The following is a 21,606-nucleotide window of genomic DNA, read 5'->3' as shown; positions in this document are numbered from 1 at the left end:
TTGGCATTGTTATCACTTTGAGTTTTCATTGTATCCCATTATATTCCAACTTGTTTAGCACTGTAACACTGCAGCTCAAATTAAGTTATTTTTACTTTTAAGCAGAAGGAGAGTTCTGATGTCTAATTTATTTCAGGTTTTTAAAGACAGTGTTTTTCCTAAATACAAATTCAATATTTAAAAAATATTATCCTAACAGCCTTGTGTGTTAGTAATGCCAAGCTCATGTTTCTAATTAGCCAGAAAGCAGGTAGGCAGTAAAACATATTTGTGTAAAAAGGAGGGATAGTAAACTTAACTTCACACCTCATAAAAAGCTTTGTAGTCATCCCAGTGGTGGCTCTCAGCATCCTGTAAAATGCTTGTAGCACAAACTCTGACGCAGTACTCCGTAACCTGAAACTGTAGAGTGTTGATGAATTCCTGATATCGTTGGACAGGCACCAGGAATATGGGTCTGTTCAGAAGGAATGATCAAAGAGACAGAGATTTAAGGCCTGTGCAGTAGGAGGTAACAATCTCCAGTACTACAAGTGGTTTTGATTATTAGGTATCAATCATTCTGTCCATATTCATTCCCAATACTACCATTTCTTTATTCATTGATCTCTTCCTTGTTTATAATGTCTTTTTCCTCTCTCCTTTGTCTAGCCAAATTTTACCCAAACTTTTAGGATCTGTTTGGGACTTCAGTTCTCCATTAAGTCTTTAACAATGCTTTCCAATCCTCCTTATATTGAGACTAGAAAAAAACAAATTATTTACTGGGGACCTCATGAGATAATTAAGTTATCTCACCTGTTGATGAACAATCTCTACAAAATAACAATTGAACATTTAAATATGTAATAGTTTCAAACTCTTTTGTTCTTTCGCTTATGTATCATATCTTCAGAGATAAAAACTGTACCTTGGAAACAAGGACCATGTATTGCACTACTTTTTTAGACTTCCAAATAGTTCCCAGTTTGGGCTTAAAACCTACAATTTATGAAGCATCTATTTTCTACAAGAAACTATATGGAACTTAAAATTAATAGAGAAGAATTATACAAATTAAATAAAGATAGGCAAAGAATGGAATATTACACATCTTGACAAAAAAAAGGCAATATACCTGTGAAAAAATCTTTAAAAATGTTTCATCCGGGCCGGCCCGGTGGCGCACTCGGTTGAGTGCGGCGCTTGGGAGCGCGGTGGCGCTCCCGCCAAGGGTTTGGATCCCATATAGAGACCGGTCAGCTCACTGGCTGAGCGCGGTGCGGGCGCGACACCGAGGCTTGCGATCCCGTTGCCAGTCAAGAAAAAAGACAAAAAGGAGAAAAAAAAAAAAAAAAAGGTTTCATCCTCTTTAGTATATATGGTGGTAATCTTGTAAACTGATTACCTTCATCATAGATTCAAAAAAAAAAAAAAAAGCTGGTCTTTGTTTTGCAAGTCCTTTGAAAACGTACATCTGCTGTTCTACAAATATGTATTTCAATCTGAGATAGACTGCATTGTCAATACATCATTCAAAAATATAAGTATTCTTATTAGAAATCGGTGCATTAATTAAGCATTAGGTTATCGTTATTGCTAGAGAACAACATGCACTTGTCAGGACCAACTTTTATGAAGCCATCACATGTCCCACAAACACACTCTTTATTTTAAAAAATTGTAATTTTGTAGATGTCCATTATCTCATAAAGTGTTTTAAAATATTCTACAGAAATAAAGTGATTTCTGGCACATTTTGTTTATAAATTCAAGTATGAATCACAACATGTGACTACCTATGAGAATAAAAGAAATATCATAGTTACATCCTACATCAAGCTAAATTTATTTTACTTTTAATTCTAGCTATTTATATTACACTGCTTTCTTTCATAACAAAGTTGAATAAAGAATATAGAATAGATTCTTGGAGTCACACTGCTAAGTCCACATGTTCCCTTTGCAAGGGGCTATGTTGTGTTCTGGAGAGTACAAGGGTACCAGAAAGGAAATACCAAAATGATGCTTCTCTACCGTCTTTTGAGACTACTAATGCAAGAAAACTAAGACAGCCATATGCTTCCTCTTCAAATATTATGGATATTTTTTATATATATGCACCCTGTGTGTGTGTGTGTGTGTAAATCCTATACCAGTCAGCAGTTTGAAAGGATTTCATTTCATTTGATACTTGCCTTTGCAATTTTCTTTGGTTGTTCCTCCTCAGGAAACATGCAGCTGTCTTGCCAAACTTGCTGGACATTTATGAGGTTCATAGCATAGCTCACAGCTGAAGACCTTTCATTCTGTTCCTGTTGGAGAATTTTTGTGGAAAAATCTTCAATTGCAATTGTTATGCAACGTGCCATATCCCGAGACACTTCTTTAAATGCACTTCTCCAGCCAAAATCTAGTAAAGCAGCCTGAAATATAAATTTATATAAAGTCATATTAATCTTAACTCAGGAACAAATGTTTCTGTTGTTATAGATATAAAATTATTACTTTCATTCAACATGTTGAATATAGATATGCTTTTATATACTATAAAAGCCATTCTTACAACCTAAAAAATATTACCTAGTGAATAAAGCAATATACAAAAACATGTGCATTCTTTACACACACAGTAATATACTGACATTTCATTTTAATTCATCAATGGATTTAATCAAAAACTTTTTTCAAAATTTAATCTCTTAAATATAGTTCAATAAAACCATCTTTATGAAAGCTGAAAGCTACACTTGCTATTTATCACTTAAAGCAACCTTTAAATTCAATATACTTAATAAAGTCTAAATTAGATTTTTATGGTCTTTCTTATAGTTTATTGTTAACAAGTATTGCAACCTGAGACAGCATTTAATATTCAATCTTTTATTTCTTTTTCACTCTCAGAAATCCAGACATGCCAAAAGTGGCAATAAGAAATAAATTTCTCAGAGAAAACACACCACTGCACCTTTCTGGATTTTTACTTGCTTAGAATTTTATTTAGTCTCTCCACCTGCCAAGTGGTAAGCAGTGCTACTCCTGTTCCAGGAAATAAGGAATTAAAATGGTCTGCATTGCTCTGTGTGTGAGGAGAGCAGAAGGGGTTGTGGTGGAGGCCGATATTGTCTTGTTTCCTTTTTTCTTCTGGTCTGTGGCTCAGAGGGCAATATATTTATATCTTCCTCCTAAGTCTTCTAATGTTCTTTGAAGTACTAAAAACATTATAGGTAGTAGGCTGAACCTATGCTTAGAAATAAACTTCCCCCTTTTTAACGTAATCTTGTTTATATTAACATGGTACCTACCCCAAATTCCGAAGATCCTGGACTGTGTATCCCTGAGTGAATTACTCATTTTTCTTGATCTCATGTTTTTTGTTAGAAAAGTAAAAGAGCTGAATAAGATGATTTCTATGCTCCTTTTCAGTCTGAAATGACTGAGATCATGATCATTAGCCTAATTTTCTTGTGTGTATTCCGCATTCTCATTAATTTAATGATTTTTATACATACTGTACAAATAGAGGTGATTCCTTTTCTAGACCTATAATTCTGTGATTCCACAACTCTATAATCAGAAAAAGTGGCTCTCTTTCTCATTATGTGCATAATTAAGTTGTGGCTCAACTCTCCTTTCTAAAGTTTATTTGGACCTTTATCATAGGGCCTGAAAACACATCTCTTTTATCTTGTATTTACATAAAATTAACAATTGAAACTACTTAGCTCATATAATCTCCTTTCTTATAAGTGAAACTTTAGAAGTGACATGGTTATAGCCCTGTGCTATAACAGTAATTTCTTGGGACATATTTATGATAAAAATATAAAAAGAAACTCACCTCCATGAAAATTAAAACAACAACAAAAAAACTCTCACTTCTGTTCTCCCCATTAGGGCGTGTCTATTCTTTAAAATCATTCATTCATTCATTCAAGGAAATATGTTCTGGTAAAAATTGCCATTAATTGCCATGGTTGCACTGACAATATTTTTGTGTATGCAGTGACAATTATCTTTGCCCGTGATAATTTACATGTGATTATAACACATTGGCCCATCTGAATTTTCTTTTCAAAATATGGAAAAACAAGCACATTAATAGCTGCTTTTAAGAAGAAAACTGAAAATCTTTACTTACTCAAACCTTCTTCTAAAATTCTATTTGTTTTCATGAAATATCATTTGCTTATTTCTGCTCTTCTCATCTGATATTTGGCATTATATATATTCCATTTAGAATGGGGAATATTTACTAATGATCCAAGAAAAAAGGGGGAATCACATGGCTTTCTGTTCTGAGCACAAAGTTGGTATCCACTGAATATTTTCTATTACCTAATGCTAATTTCTTAGTACTGATTTTGATTTTCGGTTAAAGCATTATGTATAACTTTGAATATTCCTGATTATTTCCCCTGCTTTCTAGGCTGAAACTCTGGTAAAATTATATGTTTGTCTGCCTTTTAAAATATTTACCTAGTATATTAGTAAGGATCCATTCAGAAAACAGAAACCACTCAAGGTATTTGAAAAGGAATACATTTAATGTAGGGTGCTGGTTACCTAGGTGATGGAAAATTTGAGGAGCCAAACATGGGCTGTGAAGCAATACAGATACAAATACAGCAGGAAGCCACAACCACCCCCAGGGTTGAAGGAACAATGAAAGGGGACTGCGCTATGAGAGACTGGTTCTTGGGGCCACCAGTCAAAGCTAAATTCAAGGCAGACCTGTCAGGTGGAACTGGAATCATGCAGTGAGCACTGTCTGGTGGAAGCAGGGTCCACAGAGGAGATAAAGAAGTCACAGCCACTACCAGAGGTACTCCCTAAAACAGGGAGAGCGGAAGAAATACCCTGGTTTACCCAACACTCCTACATTGCAGTCTTCTATCAATGCCTTTAAGTGGCCAACCCTTCCCAGAATCCAGAAAGCAAGGGAGCCTGGAAGATGTAATTCTCTACAGTATAGAACGGAGCAGGAAGAGTGGTGATGAGTCTTCAGAACAAACACAGGTTGGGCACACAAAAATATGAGGCCAGTTCAAACTATTCTTTCCTTTCCATTTTAAATCTCCATTTTCTGACTTTTTAACAATTATCTACAGCCCACATTCTCAAATTACAGACCCTGAGTCAGGATAAGAACAAAGATCTCTTGACTTGCATCTCCAGACTCCTCCCATGGAACAGATTGTGCAAAAGAACAGTGTCCCCACTAAATTGAATTTTCATCAAAACATGTAAGTCAATTTTCAATCAGGAATTAATATTTTTACTGGCAAAGGGTAAAACTGAAGACATTTTGATTCATAATGGATTCACAAACATATGATAATATTATATATGAATTTAAAAAATACCACCTTTTTTCCTTACTTACCTCTTTCACTGTGGGTAGCACTTGTTCTGAAGGAATACTGGTTTCATTTGCTCTAGGTTTATCTGTTACAACTTCTCTATTGAATTTCTCCAAAATTCCTAAGCAATAGGGAAAAAAAACCAAACATACAAACATACATTAAAAAAAAATCAACCATAGTTGATGGGGTGAATATATTCAGGTTAACATTAGTTATGTAGAAAGTTTTATCAACAGTATATACATATACATACACATACACACATATCAGTATGCAAGGAATATGGTCAACAAGATGTAGGAGATGTCACCATGACAGTAATGACAGGACGGAGATATACAAAGTCCTTTTCCAAACACAGCTTGATGAAACCTATATGCTAGTTATATTCATATTTGATGTATATGCATATACAGTTGTAAAAGAAAGTTCCCTTTGTAATTAATTCATTTTCATGTTGATAATGTACATGAGTGAGTACGAAATAAATATTAATTTCCTTATTCATTTAAAAAGTTAAGTTCTATGGTACTTCATTTAAAAACTGGTCTGGTGGTGTTTCTTAGTACAGTATCACTTCCCTTCATGAAACAAAGAACATATAGACAAACATTGGTATATCAGGAAAAATTACACTATTAAGCATATCAGTAATTCATCTGAAAACATAAACATTGGAATCGATATGAAATAATCCCAAGCTCCTAAAATGGAAATATTTCCTCAACTTTTATTTTTTACAATTAAGGTACTCTTTTACAAAAGGAAAAAAAAAATAGACCTCCAAAAATATAGTGAATAAATACTCCAAAAAGAAATCTTTCCACATTTCCATTAAAGTTGCAATAATGATAGTTTGACTCAATATGAATAATTTAGCATTTATCTTTTTATGTTTTTTTGCTTAGACTTGGTAGATGATGATACATTATATACTATGATCTAATTTTTCTTTTTTCCCCCCAATTCACCAAGAGTTATTTTGTTTTAATTTTTTAATTTATCAATATACAATGTAGATGATTTTTGTGTCTCTTTATCAATTCCTCCTTTTCCCCCTTTGTCTTCCCCTTCTCCCCCATCAACATCATATCTGTTCACTTATCTTAACAAGTTCAAGGAGTTATTGTGATTGTTCTTTCCCTTCTCCCCGCCCCCCCCCATTTATTTGTTTGTATTTTTATTTATTTATTTTTATTAAGAATCAGTTTCTCCTTATGCCCTGGGCAAGGTAAATTTCAAAATTTTACTGATTTTATCAGTAGGGATTCTGAACAATAGAGTCATCTAGTAAATTTGTGGGTTTTTTTCCAAACGTGGTTCTATGAACTGAATTATGAATTATTTCTAAGGAATACAGTTCATAGAAATAAGAATATTTTGTTCTGATGTTATAGTTAGTTTCAAAATTTTTGTACATCAAGTGCACTAAAGGTAAATATTCCATTTGGTAGGAAATAACACCACTCCTGCGAAATTTTATCCGAGTTTATCTACTCTGAGGAAAAGTTTTCACCAACTCCAGTGTTTCTTAATCATTTTTGGATTTGCAAACACTTCTGAGAACTTGATTAAAGTGATGGAACACGCCATACAAAAATGCACAATATGACTGCATGCCAGGCATGTGTGTGTGTTATAGACGGACAGACAGACTGTAACATTGTTAAGAGGGTGAGAAATCTTATTATGGTAATTGAAAGGAGGGGCCTTGAAGAGGCGATTAGATTGTAGGACCGTGCTGTAGTGAATAAACTAAAAATGGTGGTCATGGGCATGGCTTGGAGGACTTTAAAAAGCAGAGTGCATGAGGAAGTCTCTCTCTCTCTGCTCCATCATTTTCCAGCAGGGAAACCCCTGGGTCACCATCATCACTACCAAGGCCTTCACCAAATGTGTTCCCTGGACTTTGAACTTCCCTCGTAAACTGTAAGCAATAAATTTCATTTTCTTATAAAGTACCCAGTACCAAGTATTTTGTTAAAAGCAACAGAAACGGGGGCCGGCCCGGTGGCGCACTGCTACAGTGCGCCGCTTGGGAGCATGGTGGCGCTCCCGCCGAGGGTTCGGATCCCACATACAGACCGGTTCCCGCTCACTGGCTGAGCGAGGTGCGGGCGCAGCACCGAGGTTTGCGATACCGTTGCCAGTCCCGGTCCGGTACGGCGCGACACTGAGGGTTGCGATCCGTTGCTGGACACGAAAAAAGACAAAAAGGAAAAAAAAAAAAAAAGCAACAGAAACGGGCTAATACAATGTATTTAAGTTTCCTCCATGTCTTTTCATGGCCTGACATGTATCAATGAATTAATATTCCATTGTATTGATGTACCACAGTTTGCTTATCCATTCACCTACTGAAGTACATCTTAGTTGCTTCCAAGTTTTAGCAGTTATGAATAAAGCTGCTGTAAACACTGGTGTGCAGGTTTTTTGTGCAGAAATAAGTTTTCAACTCATTTGGATAAATATCTAGGAGTGCAATTGCTGGATCATATGATAAGACTATATTTAGCTTTGTAAGACACTGCCAAACTGTCTTCCAAAGAGGCTTTACCATTTTGTATTCTTCACAGCAATGAATGAGAGTTCGTGTTGCTCCACATCCTTGCCAGAATTTGGTGTTATTAGGGCTTTGGATTTCAGCTATTCTAATAGGTGTGTAATGGTATCTTGTTTTAATTTGCACTTCTCTAATCACATATGATGTTGAACATCTTTTCATATGCTTATTTGCCATCTGTATATCCTCCTTGGTGAGGTCTCTGTTCAGATCTTTCACACATTTTTAAATTGAATTGTTTGTTTTCTTGTTGAATTTTAAGAGTTCTTTGTATATTTTGGATATTAGTCATTTATCATATACTTTGTATGTTTTGCAAATACTTTTTCTTAGTCTGTGGCTTATCTTTTAATCCTCTTTATGACCATACTTTTTTACTTGGCAGTTCCACTTTAGAAATTTATCCTCCAGGTATAGTTGTGCACATATAAGACATAGTTCGATGAAATTTGCCATATCATTGTTTGCGGTAGCAAATGAGGGAAAAAAAACTCTAAATGTCCACCGATGAATAGCTGGTTAAATTATAATACATGCAACAATAAAAAACTATTCAGCTGTTAGAAAGAATGAGGTGTTTCTTATTTTTTTGAATTGTTCATAAAAAAGGACATATGCATAATATGATAAGATTTTGTGTTATTTTAACATGGAGATATATATGCAAGTAATTGCCTATAGAAAGGGCAACTGGGTAAGTGAAGTGGAAAAAGACTTAATTTCATCATATACTCTACTCTTTTGTCAAAATTTTTATGATATGCATGTAGTATATTCAAAAACAATCGAAAAAGAAGAAAAAAAGATCAAGTTGTCAGTGACATGAAGGAACAACACTTGGATTCTTAATATCACTTTATTTTTCTACAGATAGCTCATAAAACTATCTAATTTAACAGGTATTTACCCTGAAAAATAACACTAGTTTGAAGTATAAGATCTGCACATCTAATTCTGAAAATAACTATCTGCCATTGTGTCGTTATAGTTTTAGACTTATAAAAAAAGTTAATTATCCTTTATTTATCATTTCACTCCCAAATATGTTTATGCACTCAAAGTAATGTGCTCAGATGTTTATACAAACCATCTACCTATTTTCAAGACGAATAAGAAAAAAAGATTAGCCTTCCAAGACTTCTCTTGTTGGTGAGTAATTCTATAGTAAGATAGAAAATAAATTATCAAACAATTATGATAACTGTTAAAATATAATCCCCTCCCTAAAATATGAGAGATTTTTAAAAACCCTTAATTCTACACAGGGAAGCAAAAGGGATAATTTTTAGGTAGGATTAGTAACACTGAGTCCACACTAATCAGATACCTTGTGGTTTCAATGGATTGTGGCATTTATATTTGTTTGAAATTCAAAATGGTCGATTTCTAAATTTGGCAATGTAAAACTTAATGAGCTCTGTGAACATCTGGAGAATTACTTCACATATTTAGAAATATATTGAAAATTCTGTACACTTATTGTCTAGAGAAGGTAGCTCATTTTTGGTGCATCCCTCTAAAATACAGTTATTTGCATGCAATCTCCACTAGTTTCTTTAAGAGCATGCCTAGATTAAGAACCTCAGAAGAGTGCAGAGGGTCACAAGAATACCAGCTGCTCAACAGCTTTCCCTACAGAGTTCTCTGTGGTTCATTTTATACTTCTGGTTAGCTTCCACACTGCTGCTTTCTTTCATAGAGAGTAGAGGTTGGCAGTACTTCCCTGTGACATCTACTTTCACACCCAAATTGGTCTTCATAGGTTCCCATTGTGTGCACTACAAAGCAACTTGCCTTGTTGGCAGTCCTAAGTGGGAACTACAAGTCTTTCTTTTCTTCACTGTTCTTTTCTGGCTCACAAGCAACCTCCCACCAAAAGCTGAATCTGTAGAAGAGACTACATCCAAGAGATAATACCATGAAAAAGTATGAAGAGAAGCCCAGGTGGCCACCTTGCAAATTTCCAATGTGGAAGCCTTCGACCTCTCTGCCCAAGAAACAGCTAAAGTCCTAGTGTAATGAGCTTTACAAACCCTAGGAGCCTCTTTACCTTAACTACATACGCCTCCCTAATACAATCCCTTAACCATCTAGCTAAGGAACTCTTAGAAGCCATTTGACCCCTCTTAAGACCCCCTAAGAGTACAAACAATCTTTCAGAAGATCTGAAATCTTTGATTCTTCTGAGACAAACCCTAAGTGTTCTTCTTACATCCAATTGAAGCAGCCATTGCTCTTTATCATTGCTGGGGCTAAAGAAAAATGAGGGCCAAGAAACCTCCTGGTTTAGATAAATCTCAGATGCCACCTTTGGAAAAATTGAGGAACTGCCCAAAGAATAACTTTATTCCGAAGAAGCATTAGAAATACCCCATAAATCAAACCCGAGGCCATGCCGTAAGATAGCATCACCTAATACAATAAGGCACCATAATAGTCAAATAACGTCCTATCATTTTCTGAAATAATGAAAATAGAAAACCATCAAATCATGACCAAACACAGCAAATAAATATGACTAAATATCTTTCATTTCTGAGAAAATATTTCTTGTATCTCTGCAAAATCTCTTGTTCACATTCACATTACTGAGAGACCTGCCAATTTGCCTAAGTCTGAAATATAATAGTAGACATCAAAGTAAAAAGTAAAATATTTGGTTAATCATCTTTATATTTTCTCCATGTGATGTTAAGCACCTGGATATCTTTAAAACATCTGGACAAAAAAAAAAAAAACCTCACTTTTCATCAGATTGTTTGGGTTACACAGACATAGTAGGCAAATCTTTCCAAGATCTTTATTAGCAAAATATGCTCCAATCAAAATAAATACATAGGATACCAAATGACTTGCTCTCTTTTTTCTCATTCTCTCCCACACAAGATTTCTAAGCCAAACATTAACTATCAGGAATACTCGACTTAATGTATCTTAGTTAATTTAAGATATATTTGATTTCTCTAATCATCCATTTCAGGAAATTGTTTCCTTCCTGATTTAAGAAACCAATGGCTTTGATAAGAATTGATTAACTTGGATATATTGAACAAAACACTTAAGATTTCTCTTGACAATTTCCCTCAAGATCATTCTTCTCAGGGATCCATTAACATAAAGTTGTGTCAGACTAAATCAATCTTGGCTTTCTTACAAAAAAATATGAATTTCAATAATGAAGAATACATATATCACAAGGGGATGTTCTAGTACTCAGACTTCTATTTCTTATACCTGCCCTTCAAAATTCCTTCTACATACTGTGCTTGATTATCCACAAATGTGTTTACATAGTACACTATTATTAATGTGATATTGAAGTTACTTTTTTTTTTTTTTTTGGCCTTGCTGCTTATATGAAGACAAATTGGGGGTAAGACAGTATATTGTGGCATAATTGTATATTTGCTCAATTGAATTTATTCAAGAATGGTAAATATCGCTCTCAAATATATTCCATTTGCAAGTCTCCACACTGCTTGATCTTAAGTTAATGGAGTTGAGCCAACTTTTTTACTGAAATCAACATGTCAAATCTTTGCTTCAATTCTTGGCCATTTCTGTTTATATTTTTACAATACCTGTCTAAAACAAGTCTAATTTTAAATTTATGCTGCTTTTAAGAAGAATAAACTTCTGAGAATTGACCTAAATTCCCAAGGGCCTGGCCTAGGACCAATAGAAGATGATTCTAAATAGGTAGGGGCCTAAATGTTTTGGAGTTTATTCTGTTTCTTGACCCACACCTCGGAAAAGATCTTCTAGACATGTGGATATGAAATGTCAAATCTTAGCCAAACTTGATGGATGAGTACCAACACCGAATGCCAATTGCCAGAGACACTGCACGTTAATCAGGATTTAGGATGTCATATTTCTCTATTCAGCTTTCTCTTTGACCACCCAATCAACTCCATCTAGAAGACCCTTTAGGGCTCACATTCCCTCCTAACTAAATCTATTTTTTCATTCTGTCCTAACTAATATTCATATTTTCTGTCTTATATTTTTATTATTTTCCTTTGTTTTTTCTTTCTTTTTTTTTTGTCAGCTTCAGAAATCTATAATACACCTCCATTTTTCTTCAAATTATCCCCAAATTTGGAAGAGTGATCTAGACTATTTATTTATAATTTTATAGTGCTACCTAAACTTAACCTGAAACATAGGAGGTCAGTAAACTATGCTTAATAGAAAGCAAACAAACTTCAATCCTATAACTTTTCTAACATTATTTACACAGGTAAAGTAAACACAGAAATACAATAGTAAACATATTGAGTGAAATAAAAGTAATTTTTGCTGAGAAATCACGTTTTCAGGTTGAAATTTTCAGACTGATTGTTAGTCACTTGCCTCCCTCACTTTGTTTTGCAGATGCAACCACTATATGTATTGCATTAGTCCATTTTGTGTTGCTATAACAGAATACTGAGACTGGGAAATTTATAAAGAACAGGTTTATTTGGCTTACAATTCTGGGGCAGCTGCATCTGGTGCAGGCCTTAGGCTGCCTCTACTCATGGCGGAAAATGGCAGCCAGCAGCAAGTACAAGCAGATCACATATCAACAGGAAGCAAGAGAGAGAGGAGGTGGCAGGGTCTTTTAAACAACCAGCTCTCGTGGGAACTAACAGAGCAAGATCTCACTCAGGCCTCCCCCCTGCTACTGCCCAGGGAGAGCATTAATCCATCCATGAGTGATCCACCCTCATGACCCAAACAGCTCACAACACTGCCACATTGGGGGTCAGATTTCCACATGAGTTTTGGTGGGGACAACACATCCAAACTCTATCACATATTTATTCTCCTTACAATGATATATGGAGTCATGTAAAAAAGAACTTTGTGCATTTCATTCCAATAAAGAAATTTTTTTTATAAATATAGATATTACAGGACATACCTTAAGCATTATGCTTTTGAATTCTACCTTTAATGTTAGAAACATATTTCAACAGACATGGCATAGCTGTGTTCAACGGGATTTTAAAACTAAATTTAAAACAACATATTATATAATTATAATTACTATTTTAACACCTCACATTTATTGATTGTTTATGATATGCTAGACATTTTTTAAGTACTTCATATATACTAACTTTTTAATTCTGATAACCTTACATAACATATGAAAATCTCAAGCATCTAATTCTGAAAGAAAACAGAGAAAATTAACCTAGTCCTACACCATTACTTTGAAGATGAGAAAACTCAGATCTAAGGAAACAATGTTTTGCTCAAGATCACCTGGCTGCCAGTAGCAGAAGAGGAGCTCCTAGATCATCCAGTCTTTTTATTCTTTCCAGAGGCCAGGCTGTATTTCTTTGAAAAACAAAAAATTATCTAATTTTAGCTAAAGATAATTATCCAGAATTGACTTATGATGCTTTGTCAATTAGAATCAAGGAATTTGCCAAGTAGAAAGAATAAAAATGTAATCCATGGTATGCATTATACTGAATGTTTATTTTAAAAATTCTATAATGTATTTTTTCAAGTAATGGTTTAGAATCAAAGTGGCAGGAAACAAAAACAGAGAGAAATGATAGACTTACATATTTAAACAAAAGAGTATATTACCTGAAGTATTTCTGGGTACATTGAATGATGAAAACATTTCTTCAAACAATCCTTGAACATTTTTTTCTAGCTTCAAAAAGCATGTTATGAGCTCTGATAAGAATTTCAGTTCATCTAAGGGTAGGGAGAAGTTTGTTCCTTTTTGCAGGCATTTAGGAGTAACTGTGAAAAGACAAGATCAATACTGTTGTACATTTGATTTGTTTTCTCAGTAAATATAAGAATGATTAATGTGATTCCATAAACTATCAAAACTAATAAGATTCTCCATAATTAAACCAAGTTTGTTCACTCAAAAAAACAAAAAACAAAAAACACGTATAAAATCTCCTAGGAGAGGCTTTTGATGCAAATATAACAGTTAAATAATTAGATCAATTCTCAGAGTTATAAACAGGAATGTGATTTGTTGTTGTAAAACCACATCTTACAACAAAAAACACGTATAAAATCTCCTAGGAGAGGCTTTTGATGCAAATATAACAGTTAAATATTTAGATCAATTCTCAGTTATAAACAGGAATGTAATTTGTTGTTGTAAAACCACATCTTATAAAATTCTATTTTTTTAAAAGTCTGGCATAACTTAAATGTAATCACAAGTAAATATCAGACAAACCCAAATTGAGGGACGTTCTACAAAATAACTAGTCTGTAATTTTCAAGTGTTGTGTCAGGAAACATGGACTAGGAAATGTTCTAGTCTAAATGAGTCTAAAAACACAACTGAAATCAACACATGATGAGCATTTTATTTTATTTTGCTATATAGGACATTATCGGGAGAGTGCGGCACTGGGAGCGCCGAGGCCGCAGGTTCGGATCCTATATAGGGATGGCCGGTGTGCTCACTGACTGAGCGCGGTGCGGGCAACACCAAACCAAGGGTTGCAATCCCCTTACGGGTCACAAAAACAACAACAACAACAAAAAAAAACATATATTTAAGAAGTGTCTTGAGACTTAATTATGAATTGGAAAATCTGTAAACTCCTATAAAGTAAATATAATGTTCTTTTGGAGGAAAAATACTCAGTGCTATTCAGAAATTGTGCAGGGTCTGGTGATTCCACATGATAAAAGATTACTTTCATCACATGGATTTAAAAGAAAGGTTACAGAAGTGTAGCAATTTTGTAGGTAATCTACTTCACTTTAGTAAAACTAAAATGTTGGCATCAAACTTACAGCCATATGATACAGCCTCTCACTGAGGACCAAAAATGTGTGGTTTCTGTGCAGGTAATATGAAAAAGAGCTGTCTCAACTTAAACTGTGGAATTTCATTCCATTATTAAAGAGTAAAAAAAAAAAGATTAAAAAATCTACAAATACCGACCAAAACTATTTCATCTCTAGATTGACGTCAGCCCCACAACATACATTAAAACCTCTCTCTTTAAACAGCCCTACTCACATCTACCATTCTTCTGCAGGCATGCCAGAGAACATAAGCACGTACAAGCAGCATATATAACTAAGGATTTGCTAGGAAAATCATGCCCAAAAATGAAAAGAAAAGAGTATAAATATATTATATTTTATTTAGTCATTTCTTGATTCCCAATTGGTTTGTTTGATTTCTTTTAAGCTTTGTTCATGTAGATGAGGGGCTAGTTTGACCATCTAAATCTTAAAGTTCCTCTTGGCCCTAAAATGTTTATAAACCAAATTTTCTTAGTCAAAAGACTTTAAGAATCTTTCCTAGTTTTTGATTAGGAAAGGTCACTCAATAGTTTGACTAAAGGGCCGGCCCGGTTGCGCACTGGATAGTGCGCCGCTTGGGAAGCGCAAACAACTTCAATTTGTTGCTTTCATTTTAGATTGACAGAATCAAATGGCACTTTTGACCAAGTTTTCAAAGATTTAAAGGATCTTTCCTTTATTAACACCATTTCTTAAAACATATATTTAAGAAGGGCCGAACCCGTGGCTCACTCGGGAGAGTGCGGCACTGGGAGCGCCGAGGCCGCAGGTTCGGATCCTATATAGGGATGGCCGGTGCACTCACTGGCTGAGCGCGGTGCGGGCAACACCAAACCAAGGGTTGCAATCCCCTTACGGGTCACAAAAACAACAACAACAACAACAAAAAACATATATTTAAGAAGTGTCTTGAGACTTAATTATGAATTGGAAAATCTGTAAACTCCTATAAAGTAAATATAATGATCTTTTGGAGGAAAAATACTCAGTGCTATTCAGAAATTGTGCAGGGTCTGGTGATTCCACATGATAAAAGATTACTTTCATCACATGGATTTAAAAGAAAGGTTACAGAAGTGTAGCGATTTTGTAGGTAATCTACTTCACTTTAGTAAAACTAAAATGTTGGCATCAAACTTACAGCCATATGATACAGCCTCTCACTGAGGACCAAAAATGTGTGGTTTCTGTGCAGGTAATATGAAAAAGAGCTGTCTCAACTTAGACTGTGGAATTTCATTCCATTATTAAAGAGTAAAAAAAAAAAGATTAAAAAATCTACAAATACCGACCAAAACTATTTCATCTCTAGATTGACGTCAGCCCCACAACATACATTAAAACCTCTCTCTTTAAACAGCCCTACTCACATCTACCATTCTTCTGCAGGCATGCCAGAGAACATAAGCACGTACAAGCAGCATATATAACTAAGGATTTGCTAGGAAAATCATGCCCAAAAATGAAAAGAAAAGAGTATAAATATATTATATTTTATTTAGTCATTTCTTGATTCCCAATTGGTTTGTTTGATTTCTTTTAAGCTTTGTTCATGTAGATGAGGGGCTAGTTTGACCATCTAAATCTTAAAGTTCCTCTTGGCCCTAAAATGTTTATAAACCAAATTTTCTTAGTCAAAAGACTTTAAGAATCTTTCCTAGTTTTTGATTAGGAAAGGTCACTCAATAGTTTGACTAAAGGGCCGGCCCGGTTGCGCACTGGATAGTGCGCCGCTTGGGAAGCGCAATGGCGCTCCCGCCCAAGGGTTCGGATCCCACATACAGACCGGTTCCCGCTCACTGGCTGAGCAAGGCGCGGGAGCAACACCGAGGGCTGCAATCCCGTTGCCGGTCCCCGGTCCGGTACGGGGGCAACACTGAGGGTTGCGATCCGTTGCCGGACACGGAAAAAGACAAAAAAAAAAAAAAAAATAGTTTGACTAAAAATTAAAAAATATTTAAGAAGGCTTTATTTGGATCCATTCTAAATTGGAAGTATTGTGAATGTTTAGAAAGTAAGCAAATAAGTGTTCCAAGAAAAATCTTTAAGAGTCAAAACACTATATCCTAAGAGTGCTACCCATTTAAAATTATGTAGGGCCTGAGGATTCTACACGAAGAGATCTTTTACCTTCATGTATTGAAGTATCCTGTATTGCAGAAACAGAAAATTGAAAGGTAAATTCATTTTAATACAATGAATCTTTATAATTTAATAATGAAAAGGACAGAATAATATGTATGACCTAAATCTAATCATCTTTGTCCCAAAGAAACAATGATTATGGTAGAGGCCCATTAATTAGTAGTCCTTATTCTTATCACTATTAGCTCAGTGTTCTCCCAAGGGATATCGTGAGGGTTCTTAATTTATGGGGAAAATAATTCTGTGATAAATTCATTTTGTGAAAGGCCAATTAAAGCAAAATTAAACACAAAGGAAGGGATGGCATTTCCCAAACTTATTTGACTTACTTTCCCCACAGTATCTCACAGGACTACTGTTCTAATCATCATAACTTAGCTCATAATTTCTATCTGCCTAAACATATCTGTTTTTCTGTCCCTTAGACTCTTCACTGTTAACCAAATTAGGGAAGAGTTTTCTCCCAACAGAAATTCCCTTTATGCTCTCCTTCACTAAATTAAACTCTTTCTCTCTTCTTGCAATATTATTTCTCTTTGCTCCTCTCCTCCAAGTCACCTCTCCCTAAAACGGTATCTGGATGAAATCAATCTAAGTGTTCCCCTCCCGCCTCTAAACCAATCTGGTATTTATTTATTTATTTGTTTGTTTGTTAATGTAAGTCACTATGGAACTGTCTTGCTTCAAAGAAGTCTCAGACATACATGTCTGTACATAGGCAACTATGTTTGGCCTACAGCCAGTCATTGCTATAAAATATCTGAAATAATGATTGTTGCTTTGTTATAGGATGGGTTCTATGATTTTTAGGAAATATAAATTTCTCCTAAATCCCAATAATATTAAAAAGAAAAAATTAAATTTTCATTTTAGAGCAAGACTTTATTTAATTTGCCATAAACTAGCAATAAATAAGTCCATGTAAATTATAACTAGATAGTTGAGGGATTTTTAAAAAATAGTTTTAACAGAAATGTTTCTAAAATGGAATATAAAATTCTCCGCTTTCCTATTATTTAAAGTATTCAGAACACAATTACAATTTTTCTTCATGACAGGGTTATGATGAAAGTTACTTCTATGCTGCACTCAGGGGCTAACATTTATCCCTCTGTTACAGGGCATTTCTCAAATTAATAATCATTTGGAATGAGTTCTAGGGTCTAGTAAGCTTGGGAAATACTACATACTAAATCCTCCTTAAAGTGATTTACAATGCAAAATAGTATATTAAAGTCTCTATTTACTTTGATAATAAAGTAAAATTTTGTAAAATTTAATGTTTCTCAACCTTTTTTGACAAATGAATACCAAACTGCCAACAGATGTATTTACTTCTGAGATAGTCTCAAAACAACAGTTTGGATTACTGTACAACTTGAGAATTTATATCTGCTTTGTAGTTTTTCCTCCCATTGTTAGACCTTTCACTATGGGTTCTTGTTGCTGATTGTGTGGATTTTACCAGTACCCTCTTCTACTTGTACACTGCTATTCCCAGTATCATCACAGTGTTTTTGCAGACCCTTTTGAGAAACTAATGAAAGTCTCCTAAGTCCTTCTAGACTCTATCGTTGAAAAACTTCATGTAGTCACCGTTTGAGAACTAAATAGAACCACCTGAAATCTATCCATGGCTCTCAGAGAGCAGTATGGTCCAGGACCTCCTGTATTATCAAAAATGCAAATTTCTAGGTCTCTCGAGATCTAATAAATCAGCTTCACTGTGGGAAGAGGCCCAGAAATATTCTTTTTAAGCAAGTGTCCCAGGACCCTTTTGAGAAACTAATGAAAGTCTCCTAAGTCCTTCTAGACTCTATCGTTGAAAAACTCCATGTAGTCACCGTTTGAGAACTAAATAGAACCACCTGAAATCTATCCATGGCTCTCATAGAGCAGTATGGTCCAGGACCTCCTGTATTATCAAAAATGCAAATTTCTAGGTCTCTCGAGATCTAATAAATCAGCTTCACTGTGGGAGGAGGCCCAGAAATATTCTTTTTAAGCAAGTGTCCCATGTGAGTTTTCCGAACACTATAGTTTGAAGGGAACTGCCTCAGGGGGTCCATGAGCTCTAGTTAAAAGCACTTGGGATTGAAAATCTCTCTCTAGGCTTCAGAAAACCCAAATTTTGATCTCAGAAAGTCAACCAAAAGGGTGCTATTATGTAAAACACCAATGACTTTAAAAACAGATCAAAACTCCATTTTTTCCATGGTCAAGGAATTTATGACTTTTTATTTTCTGGAAGAAATATAGAATACCTGTGGGAAATTTCTAAGAGCATATTCTACACATTTGCCCTGGGCAAAAGCACTGTTGTTAAGAAAAAAATCCTAAAGAATTGTTGAAGTTCTTTAGACACATCCATCACAAATGTAAAATGATTTCCATGAGGCCAGAAACTATGTCCAACTTATTCACCATAATATCTCAGAGCCCAGCATAATCTCCTACAAAAAGCAGGCACTCAAAACAAACCAAAAAACCCAAAAAAACAAAAAACAAAATTCACTGAGTACTAAAAAAAAGCTAGGTTCAGTATAGAACAAAGAAAGATTTTATACCTAATCCTAAAATGTATTCTTCAAAACAATAAATATGTACAGAAGTTTACAAATAATAAATAAATAATAAATATTTGCAGTATTCTATAAATACTCTTTATAGTATTCTTTTAACAAAATAAATTTGAAGATTACTTGTAAAATAGAAAATGTGTGCAAAAGGATATAAAAACAGTGATGGGCTGGGAATTTGATAGAACATATTGACAGTTCACTCTAAAATATGTTATCTTCTGCGTTTAAAAGAAAAAAATTATACTTAAGAAAAAATCAATTTCACCATGAAAAAAATATGCACAGATATTCACAGCTTCTGCGTTTAAAAGAAAAAAATTATACTTAAGAAAAAATCAATTTCACCATGAAAAAAATGTGCACAGATATTCACAGAACTGTTGTCCTGAAATTTTAAAAGTCTCTCTGTATATATATGTATATATATATATACACACACATATATATATATATATATATATATATACACACACACATTTATGTATATTATTTTTAGATATATAGATATATGAGGGTACTCCAAAAAGTTCATGGAAAGATTCATATTACCTTTAATGTTATTTTTCCATGAACTTTTTGAAGTACTTGCATATATGCATATACATATATGTATAGATGTATATGCATATATACACACGCACATATATATGTGTATATGCATATTCATATATATACACACATATATATCCATGGATATATCACTCATAAAGAAAACAGATTATAGTTTATACACTTAAAGGTGTTTTTCACCTAGTGAATAATAGTTAAAACATTAATCTCATTTTCTTCTGGCAAAATTTAGGACATTGAAAATAAATCTAGAGGGACATTAGGGCTCCTCACATTTGATCTGCAACAAAGCAGCATTTGGAATAAATATCAAAGTCCAGCTAAATCAGACAAACCATAAAAATACAGGTAGTGGCTGAAAGCATACATATTATTTTCCAAAACCATTAGCAACAGAATTCTTGTTAATAATAGCAGTCACATACAAGAGAAAATGAGAAGCTACAGAATCAGATAATCTGAAGCTGGTAGATCAGTATAATAGGATAAAAGGTGCACATTTCAGTTTTCCCAAGAAAAAAGAACATTAGCCACCCTATTATTGACTGTAAATGGATCCATTTTCAGTGAAGAGGTATTCTCAGTGCCACCAGACAAGTGATGTAAAAAGAGGTGACACAAAGAGGCTGTTGAAAGTCTCATTATTCCAGATGAAATTCATGACATAATCCTGATAGAATATATTTGTTCCAGTAAAGAAAACTTTTAAACAGTATTATAATAAAAGGCAGCTGGGACTGCATAGTAACAATTAATAAGCAGTACTTTTCCCAACACCCAAGTCACTTCCTGAGAGCACCTGGAACCGTGGAGCCCACTGACTGGATACCAGTGGCTCGGAGCACGGGGCCTCCTTGCATGCCTAGTTCCACGGAGCGACAGCAGCGAGAGGAGCAGAACGCAACACCAAGACCCTGAGTTTGTAAGGAAACTTCTTTGTCATGTAAGCCTAATAAGTAGCTGTAAAATCACAAAGGACCTGGAGGCACTGTTTTTGTTATATACACAAGGCAAACATTGACACTGTTTTTTTCCCCAGTATTATTTTTGTAACTTTCATTTATTTTGCAAATTTGTGTGATTAGGAAAGCAATTGGGGTAAAACTAAGATAAGGAATATTTCCACCTTAGTTTTCAGAACTGAATTTATTATTTATCTTTCTCCCTCTCTCTCTCTCTCTTTTTTTTTTTTTTTTTGGCAGCTGGCCAATATGGGGAACTGAACCCTTGACCTTGATGTTGTTACTTATCTATTTTGAGTAGGCTTCCACATGTACCACCTGAAATAGACAGGGTACAACTTTAAAATAAAATGAAATGGATAAGTGAATAAATGATTAAAAGGATGAAGTGAATACCTATGAAGGTGGGGGAAAATGTAAACTGACAGAAGCTGAACATTTGGAAATTAGATACCCCCCACACAAGTGTCAGTACCCCTCTTTTAAATGCTGAGGGTGGAGAAGGAATTATTAAGAAAGCTGAGCCTCATAGAGTTTAATGAATCTGAATTTGAATTCAGGAAACATTTAACTCTTAGGAGAGGAAAGTTTCTCTCTCTCTCTCTCTCTCTCTCTCTCTCTCTCTCTCTCTCTCTCTCTCTCTC

General features: G+C 34.5%; 1 protein-coding gene across 1 annotated transcript in view; it reads right to left on the bottom strand.

Annotated features, from left to right (window-relative positions):
* The window catches only part of LOC103592889 (uncharacterized protein KIAA0825-like), a gene marked incomplete at its 3' end in the record, with an annotated part of 59,602 nt that overhangs the window by 32,777 nt on the left and 5,219 nt on the right, over window positions 1-21,606 (bottom strand). Inside the window, exons 2-5 of the mRNA XM_008575763.1 lie at window positions 5,366-5,463; window positions 2,178-2,405; window positions 799-815; window positions 307-457 (exon numbers count right to left, since the gene is read on the bottom strand). Of these exons, the coding sequence (XP_008573985.1) occupies window positions 307-457; window positions 799-815; window positions 2,178-2,405; window positions 5,366-5,463 (494 nt within the window). The remainder of the gene's footprint in view (window positions 1-306; window positions 458-798; window positions 816-2,177; window positions 2,406-5,365; window positions 5,464-21,606) is intronic.

Source organism: Galeopterus variegatus, unplaced genomic scaffold, assembly GCF_000696425.1.
Source record: "Galeopterus variegatus unplaced genomic scaffold, G_variegatus-3.0.2 Scaffold1235, whole genome shotgun sequence".
NCBI classification, from domain to species: Eukaryota; Metazoa; Chordata; class Mammalia; order Dermoptera; family Cynocephalidae; genus Galeopterus; species Galeopterus variegatus.
Note: the sequence above shows the minus strand (reverse complement) of the source record. Positions and strands in the feature narration are given on the sequence as shown.